The 9,280-nt window shown below is 33.6% G+C and overlaps 3 protein-coding genes across 4 annotated transcripts; all 3 read left to right on the top strand.

Annotated features, from left to right (window-relative positions):
• The first annotated feature begins 2,857 nt into the window (after positions 1-2,857).
• LOC106757310 (dirigent protein 22-like) lies at positions 2,858-3,693 on the top strand. Its single transcript, XM_014639950.2, has one exon. It carries the CDS (start codon positions 3,012-3,014, stop codon positions 3,585-3,587), a length of 576 nt encoding a protein of 191 aa, XP_014495436.1. The 5' UTR covers positions 2,858-3,011; the 3' UTR covers positions 3,588-3,693.
• An 820-nt stretch (positions 3,694-4,513) lies between these two features.
• On the top strand, positions 4,514-5,317 carry LOC106756854 (dirigent protein 21-like). The gene has a single exon (XM_014639459.2). The coding sequence runs from the start codon at positions 4,654-4,656 to the stop codon at positions 5,230-5,232; it is 579 nt and encodes a 192-aa protein (XP_014494945.1). The 5' UTR covers positions 4,514-4,653; the 3' UTR covers positions 5,233-5,317.
• Positions 5,318-5,487: 170 nt separating this feature from the next.
• Positions 5,488-8,679, top strand: LOC111241361. Of its 2 annotated transcripts, none has more exons than XM_022778950.1 (5): positions 5,488-5,825; positions 6,710-6,787; positions 7,252-7,305; positions 7,625-7,754; positions 7,998-8,679. In XM_022778950.1, the coding sequence occupies exons 2-5, from the start codon at positions 6,715-6,717 to the stop codon at positions 8,053-8,055; spliced, it is 315 nt and encodes a 104-aa protein (XP_022634671.1). In that variant the 5' UTR covers positions 5,488-5,825; positions 6,710-6,714; the 3' UTR covers positions 8,056-8,679. The 2 variants fall into 2 exon arrangements, with proteins under 2 accessions (XP_022634671.1, XP_022634672.1); XM_022778951.1 differs by lacking the exon at positions 5,488-5,825 and adding an exon at positions 6,446-6,513.
• The last annotated feature ends 601 nt before the right edge of the window (positions 8,680-9,280 follow it).

Raw genomic sequence — 9,280 nt, 5'->3', positions numbered from 1 at the left:
CACCGTCGCACCGCCCAACACACCTGCAATCAAAACCAACGAAAAACCTCCGCTCCGCACCGTGCCGCACCGCCACACACTCACCGCACCGCCACCCGCCGCACACCAAGAGCACCACGCCGCACACAGCAAGAGACGACCGAGAGGAGGACATTGTAGAGTTTTTGAAACTTTCGTTTTCATGGGGGGGGGGTTGGAAGGGAATCTCTGAGACTGAGTGTTTGACTGGTAAGCAGAGAGTAAAAAAGTATATTAGGTTAACTTTAGTAAATAGGGTTAAAAAGGTAAAAACAAAAAATAGAAAAAAGTTATTTTTGTATTTAAAAAAAATCCAAAAAAATTGGGAGGTGGAGGATGGAATTGGGGAAGTACAGGAAGTAACTCCCATTTTTTTTATTGCGAGTCGAATAATGGATATGCAATATTTGAATCCGACCCGACTCGTTGTCATCTTATTTAGGAGCAATCTTTAGTCATGGACTTTTTCTAAACCATAAAGGAAAATAATGTTATTTTATATAAGTTAATGCTCTGATTGAATATACTATTTTGTAGAGTAGTGAGATATTATTATGACTGTCTTTAGAGCTTTGTTTAAATAGCTTGCAAAATATATATATATATATATATATATATATATATATATATATATATATAATTACGTGTGAATCGGTTTGATTGTATTTTAAGTCAAGTAATCTTATTGGTGTAAGATTGATGAACTGTATGATTGATGTGTTCTTGAATGAAGTATTTAAACTTGTGATCTAAAGGAAATTGCCAAACTTGATTCATTGTTCAGTTGGAATATTGCGCTAATCGATGAATTGGGTAGGTAAATGATCTAAGATATATAATTTTGGTTAATTTGATATATGTAAGACACTTTTGAAGTGTTAAAAATGTTCATTTTGAACTAAGGAGTGTATAAGAGTGTCTAGTTACCAAATGGTTGACCTGATACGTCTAGATAGATTTTGTAATATGTTCTATTGAGTTGTTCTGAAAAAATTGGTGGAGATAAAATTTAAATGTGATGTAGTGCTTTAAATGGATAAATTAGTATTACAGAAACAATATATTCATTCATACATTATTATAGTATAATATAAATAATTATATTTAAAATTTGTATATATAAATAGATAAATTTCTTTTTGTTTTTGATTCCATGTGGTTATTCCTCTTATAAATCTTTTTCTTTCAACAATTTGAATATAAACACAAGTATTAGGTAAATAAGGATTTGTAAATAAATAATATTGGACAATGATATTTTAACAACACTTTTTGACAACTTTTTTGACAACGGGACACATGTCACCATTTCATTCGTATGTTTGAATTTATTTTAAAAAAATATTTGAAACGGACCAATCATAAGCTGCCACGTACGCGTTGTCAAAAAGTTGTCAAAAAAAAGGGTTGTTAAAGAGACTTTTTCCAATAATATTTCTTCTCCTTCTCTTAGTATTAGAAAGTATAGGATGTAAAATATATGATGTAAGAAAATTTGGTGTGAAAAATATGATGTAAAAATTGTAATGTATATAAATATGTACGAATATTTCTTTAAGAATATATTTTCGTTTTATCAAATATCAAATATAATAGAATTAGCTTTGAAATAATAATTAAAAACCACATTATTTTCTATTTGGGAAGGAACGTCACAATATGTGTGTGAAGTAGAGCTACCATAGTTATTTTCGTTCAAATCCACTATAGAGAGATAGTAAATGAGTGTCAGGTCGAACTACAACTGATATTTTTGTTCAAATCTACTATAAACAGACTAAATGATAGGTGTAAAACTTCACACATATTCGACAGAAGACATGTCTATTCCAAAAATTTGGTGTAAAGTATATTTATTCTTAATAAATGTTATAATGAGAATGAATTGTATAATAATATATATGCATATTGAAATATTTTTATGGGTGAATGCCTCAAAGTGTGTCTAGTTAAAATTTCATTAGCTTATTTTTATTATTTTTATTTATGTTAAATAAAATAAATAATAAAATATCGTTAAAAAACATAGATTAATATCTAATAGTTCTTTTTTTGATAATGATATTAATATAGTGGATCAAATAGGGTTGATCACGAATATAAAATGTAAAAAGTTAAAACGTAACATAAACTAAAGAAATCCCAATTGTGTGGCATTCAGGCTTAATGATATATATCATTGTCATTCACGACAGTTTAAACGCGTATAAATATGATGTCACTATCTGATGAGACTTATTGGCTACAAACTGCTTCTCGGATAGGTATACTGAATCTCTTTACATATAAGTTTAATTTCTAAAATTGAAGTTACTTGTAATTAACTCTTTAATTCTATAGGTTCGAATGGTTTCCAACAGAGTGACAAACTATTGTCTTCTCTAAGAACTATTCATTTGTTTTCTTTCATTATCATGTGGTCAAAATTTAAAATAGAAGCATAAATTAGTTATCTTTGACTTTTTATTAAACAAAATAATTAATATATCTTTTAAAAAAAATGAAATTAGTATCTGACTGTAGTTTAGTGGTAGTGCTACTCTATTACCAGAAAGAAAAGAAAAGAAACAGAAAACACTGAGACATTCGTGAAAACAACAGTTGTGTAACATTGAAGCATATATGATATAGTGGTACTAAAGGAACCAGATGTGTAGTTGCATGCGTGAAAAGTGATGAAAATGACGTTATATTATCATCAGCCCAGGTCAAGTGAATTTAGGTCTTAGGTATATTGAATTTTGGACAGAATTATGTTGACATATTTGTTAGTTCTTTTGAAAATATATGTTTTGGAGAAACTGTGCTTCACCGTCCAAGTTTACCAAAGTTGTTAACCTAATTCTTTCTTTTTAGCAGGTCAATCACTGCAACAATACTTCCACACTTTCATGATTCCATCCACTCTATAAATGGCCGATTAGAGTATACTACGTTCAGTACTGGGGCACTCCAACAATTCTCTCTTTTCTCACTGTCAAAACTCCATCTCTATGGCTAACTCAAAAAACCTTACATGCATTTTCACCATCATTCTCAGCCTTCTCTTTTCGTTCACAGCCGCAAAATCTTCTACTTTCTACCGAAACCTATCTCCCATGTCTTTGGGATTCAAGAAGGAGAAGCTCAGCCACCTTCACTTCTTCTTCCACGACATTGTCAGCGGTCCAAACCCCACCGCCGTCGGAGTGGCGGAGGCCGCCTCCACCAACTCTTCTTCCACACTTTTCGGATTTATAGCTATGATCGACGACCCATTGACTGTGGGCCCCGAACCTGGATCCAAACTCGTGGGAAAGGCCCAAGGTGTTTACGGATCTGCGGCCCAACAGGAAACGGGCCTGTTGATGGTAATGAACTTCGTGTTCACTGAAGGGAAATACAATGGCAGCACGCTGAGCTTGTTGGGGCGGAATGCGGTGTTCTCCAGCGTGAGGGAAATGCCAATCGTTGGAGGAAGCGGGGCTTTTCGGTTCGCACGTGGGTATGCTCAGGCAAAGACTCACACGTTTGATCTGAAGACCGGAGATGCTGTTGTGGAGTACAATGTCTACGTGTTCCATTATTAAGCATTGCGTCGTTTTATTCTCTTTTGTTTCTCTTCTTTGCTTTATGGTCAGATGCTTTTTTAATTGGAAGTTTCCTTCACGATGCTTCGTGTGTGGTTTAACAATGTGTTACTTTAGTTGAAGATATTGACTTAAGAAACCATCATGACTCTGCCTAATCACATCACCATTAGCATCCAATGAATTCTAAGAAATTATGAATTATTTTTTCACTGATATCAGAACATATAAAATAAAAATAATGACACGCTTAAACTCGCTGTGACCATAGCAGCCTCAACTGCTTTTTGTGCTCTCAATTGGACCACACAAGGTAGGTTCATAGTGTGGTCATGTTTCTCGAATAAACAACTTTTCAACTTCCCTTTTTATTAGCCTATACCACAATTTTTTTTTCAATTAGTTTAGCTTAAAACCTATATCTCCGTGATTCAATAAATGTCTTAAAAGAATGTGATTCAAGAAGACCTAGCAAGTCTCGTTGTCCTTAGACAGTCTAAAATATATTTATTGAAAAAATTATTTAATTGTAACTAATTTTATATTATTTTTTATTATTATTTTTTTTAAGTGAGTCTTTATTTTATTCATTATTTAATATCACATTGTTTATTTTTTATCATAAAAATAAGACTAAAAAGTCTTATAAATATATACGGTATTTTTTATATATATGGATATTTGACACCTTGACATTTATACATGTTAAAAAAGATAAATTAAAAGTAAGAATAAAAAGGTGTACTTTCTTTATTACATACGTTAAAGCAGTGAAAGAATATAAGTTGCAGAGTTTGGAAGTTATGAAATTTAGATGTTTTATGGACAAAAAGCAAAGAAAGATATTCCATAGAGGAAGTTTTTGTCCTAAAGTTTGTCTGTTTTCATGAACTTTGGCAGCAAATTTTGGAATAATATAACTATAAATGGTTATTTTAGGTGTCAAAAACTATAAATTTTGTTTAGAAAATTGTTATGTTAATTCACCCTATAAATTTTGCACTCTATAAATTGTGAATGAAAATCTCTCTTGTCCCCACACATTTTACTTTTCCCTCTCATTACAATGGCCAATTCCACAAGTCTCACATCCATTTTCACCATCATCGTTCTCAACCTAATCTTATCATTTGCTAGCGCAAAATCTTCTACCTTCTATCAAAACCTATCCCCGAAGTCTTTGGGGCTGAAGAAGGAGAAGCTCAGCCACCTTCACTTCTTCTTCCATGACATTGTCAGCGGCCCAAACCCCACCGCCGTCAGAGTGGCGGAGTCCCCTTCCACAAACTCTTCCTCCACGCTTTTCGGATTCATAGCAATGATCGACGACCCATTGACTGTGGGCCCCGAACCGGAATCCAAAATGGTGGGAAAGGCTCAAGGAGTATACGGATCTGCATCCCAAAACGAACTGGGTCTATTGATGGTAATGAACTTGATGTTCACGGAAGGGAAATATAATGGCAGCACACTGAGCTTGTTGGGGCGGAATGCGGTGTTCTCTAGCATAAGGGAAATGCCAATAATCGGAGGAAGTAGGGCTTTTCGGTTTGCACGTGGTTATGCTCAGGCAAAGACTTACACGTTTGATTTAAAGACCGGAAATGCTGTTGTGGAGTACAACGTTTACGTTTTGCATTATTAACCAGCCAATTCTTGAAGATATGGAAGCCATGCAGCCTCGTTCTAATGTCTTACGAAGCTATAGTTCTTTATACATGCAATAAATGATATCGTTTCAGCGTCAAACCACTAGTAGAAAATATACTTTTTATAGCGATATTTTGTACCGGTTAAAATTCACCAGCTATAGAAAGTGGTGCAGTGGCAATTTGGTAAATAAAAGAAACTTTTCCACACCAGTTATAATAAAATCCGGTATTAAAATTAATGCAGGGGCATGATTGTAAATAACACAGATAGCTTTACACTGGTGGCATTGAGGACCGTTGTGGAAAATCGTTTATTTTACACCGGTTAACGTTAAAACTGGTATGGATTAGATTAAATATTCTTTTCCCGCAACTCGCAAATCGCAACTCGCAACTCTTCTTCTTTTTCTTCTATGCAATTTTTTTTTGTTCTCCCTCCTTTCTTCCCCCTTCTTCACTCCTTCCTTCTCTCCATTCTTCTTCATTCTCCTGTCATTGTTCTCGTTATCGAAGTTGTCGAGGTTGTTGGGTGAAGCTGTTGGTCGGCGTTTGAAGTTGTTCATCGTGGTTGAAGTTCTCGGTTGTGGTAAGTGAAACCCTTGCGGTGGTGTGCCGTCGTCAGGTGGTCTGTCGTGGTCAGTACATTTTTATCAATTAGGGTTTATACTGATAATTCTTCTCTGACTGAAAGCCTTTTGTGTAATCTTCTGTTAAGGCAATCAATTTCGCTTGATTCATTGTGTGCAAAATATTTATGTTGTTGCGGTGTTTCGCCGGCGATGATTGCTCCATGTTGTTGCTCGTTACCTCCGAGTCCGATTTCGTGTGCATTCTTCCTCCCATCTTCTTCTTTCTTCTCTCTGTCACACTACCATCCAAACATTTAGTTTTTATACAAATTCAGTTTCTTTTCTTTCCTTAGTGACGACATAGAATTTATTCATGTTGCTTGAGTTCTCTTAACTAGGATTTTTAGGAGCAGTATGACATACCACTGGATCAGTCTCAGTAGATACTTTTTCCTCTGTGCCAATTTTCTCTAAAACTTCCCCATTCTTTTCAGATACCATTCCGATATCACTTGCTTGTGCAACATCTGCAGCTGGAAATATTTCAGAAAGCAGATGTTAAACAACTATTTTGAATAATAAAATTTGAAATACAGCGAAAGAGAAATCTTACATTTTTCTGATGATGCTCCAGCAAGTGCATTTGTGCCATTCAAAGTCATAAGTTCAGATAGGGGAGCAGGAAGAGAATCCTAAGAAGGAAAAGTAATATTATTGTCCTCATCCAGTGAAATGAGCTCAGCCAGTTCAGAACTGAATGACTCCTGTTTTGTTTGCTGCAAGTTAATTTCTACGGCAGAATTGGCATTCACACCTTGATATTTGCTTCATCATTTGTTTATTTGTTTTTTTATATTATGAATACTGCTGCTACTTAGTTTTTGTTTGTGTTAATTGCTAGAAACAATGCCAACATTTCCTATTCAAGGGCTTTGTTTGCTGAGAGCTTCCACAGGTTGTTGTCTACTCAGACTGGAGGGTATGGAAATTTAACCATCATTTTTTCTTGTCTTTGATTTGCATTTCCTTTTTCAACTTTCCTTATGATAGAAAACTATCAGTTATTCTGATCTGAGTAATTGAAACCATGAAGGTTGATTACGGGATTTTTTTTGTGAAAACAAGCAAAGGTGTGAATGATTGAATGTGTTCCTTAGGTGCATTATAATTTATATTTCTGTCATGCTGTGTGTGTTTTTGGAGAGGAATATAAAGATGAACAATGAAGATTTTGTTTATAATAATGATTTTGAGGTATAACTACGATGAGTTTTTCCTTTGATCAACAAGATTTTTATTTTTTTTAATGTTTTTTTACATTGACTTTTTAGATCTTATTTTAACTTATACAAATTATATTACCCGTGTCGGTTCTCCATTGCAGGATGTTACTATTTTTGTTCCATTATTTGTTGCTAAAATTTCTCTTCAATATTTTCACAGATGTTTGCATCAAACACCTTGAACATCAAGTAACAGTTAAAATTCAACTTCCTGGTATGCAATAATTGAATGTCTTGTTGTGAACTTAATTTCTTTGATCTTGATTTATCCTTGTCGTAAATTTAGTTATGTAAAACTACTGTTTCTGGAACATAAAGTATGTACTCTAGGGTGAAATCTCAATTGCTCCCTTTTTCTTTCATGAATGCATATAAATTTCTACACTGAAGAGAGGCAATAGATAATTTTCTGAGTTACATGCAGAATACAAATTATAATTTTAATTTGATAACTTATGTTGCTCACCTTTGTCATAACTTTTGTTATGCAAATATTTGAGTTGAACATCATTGTCTTTTTTATGTTCAAGCAGAGAAATGGTTGATCACGACAGTTAAAGAAAGAAATGGACAAGTTGTTGGCAGTGTACAGAGCAACCAGTGCTGGAGTACTGTTGTTGTTATGTTTCCTTTACTGACTCAGCTCTCTCTTCCCCTTCCTAGGTACCATCCTCTCTACTCCTATTACCCCTATCATTTGTTGCTCTAGTTGCTTCCATTGTAGGTCATGTACCACTTTATTAATTATTATATCCCTTACTTTTCATTCTTCATTCATGGGGAGTTTATAAAATTCACATTATTAACTAATTAAATCATTGAATTCTATTTTCCCTGGTAAAAGTTTAATATCTTTGCTGGCAAAAGCATGATGACTCATTTCAGTTTCCCTGTGTTACATTTCAGGAGCTTGAACATGCTAGTTGCCAAGACTATTGGAACCAGAATCGGAGCCATTAAATGAAGCAATTGCTTCTACGTTCTACAAGCACCACCTTCTTGGCCATGGTCTTCAAGTCTTTCATAGTATCACAATTCTTCTTTCACCAAAAAATATAACGATCCTTCTATCAGAAGAGCCATAACAAACACCATCCAGGTCAGATTCTTCTAACAATTCTCAAATCTTTCTTACTGAAACAGCAGTTATCGTCTACACAGCCATTTAGTTGAGATTTTCTCTGCATTGAACTATGTTAAAATAAGCCATTGATTTAATTTTACAACCACTCTTCCTATGTTAAAATAAGCCTTTTCAAGAGTATTCTCACTCCAACTTAGGCGTCTAACTTCACCTTCAGTTCTCAATTTATCCTTCAGGCAACCCTTCAGTTTCCTGTTATGGATAGTAATTATGCGTTTGTAATCAGGTGAACACTCCAGAAATGGTTTTTGATCATATTAGCTTGCACTTATGCTTCCCTCATTACGATCACTGACATTCTGCTACACAAAAAAAAGTAACATAAGCCATCAAAACTTAATAATTTTAGAGCTTAAATTTGATAAACTGTAGAAGCTTTTAACTTGTAAATAATTAAAAGTTGTCTCCAATAACATTTAAAGTAACATTGNAAAACAGTTTTACGAGTACTTTAATAAAATTCTAGATTTTATTTAAAAATATATGAATGCAAATATCTTTGTCTCACTGTGTATTTAATATCTTTTTCNAACGATGGTTTCTCAATAAGCATTTGTTATTATCTATTAGTTTATAATATCTATTTTAATTGTAATGGATGCAAGGAGATGCTGGTTACATTGCATTAAGGATTTTAGATGAACTTCATGTGATTTGCATTAGTCATGCTTATTGTTAAAGATGTTCTTTGACATTGTTGTTTTGTTGTTGTTCTTCGTTATGACATTTACCGTGTCTTTCCCTATACGATGAAAAAGTAAATTAATTTTAAGAAGAAATCCAAGAATTGTTCCTTTTCCTAGTCTTACAGTTCTTTAACATTGATTTTTCCAATACATAAGCTTTCTGTTAGTAGATTGTTTTGAAATGCATTACTCTAATACTTTATTTTTTAGGAAATGATGGGGCTTACTTACTTCATATTGGATCAATCAAAAAAGGAAGTTGAGTATTGCTTGGAAAACGCATTTAACATATATTTAGTATGTATGGTTTATTTTGGATCATGAGAGATTGTGTAACGTTTTTATTTACTCGTATATAC

This window comes from Vigna radiata, chromosome 3, assembly GCF_000741045.1.
Source record: "Vigna radiata var. radiata cultivar VC1973A chromosome 3, Vradiata_ver6, whole genome shotgun sequence".
Taxonomy (NCBI): domain Eukaryota; kingdom Viridiplantae; phylum Streptophyta; class Magnoliopsida; order Fabales; family Fabaceae; genus Vigna; species Vigna radiata.
This window is presented reverse-complemented; position numbering and strand designations above follow the sequence as displayed.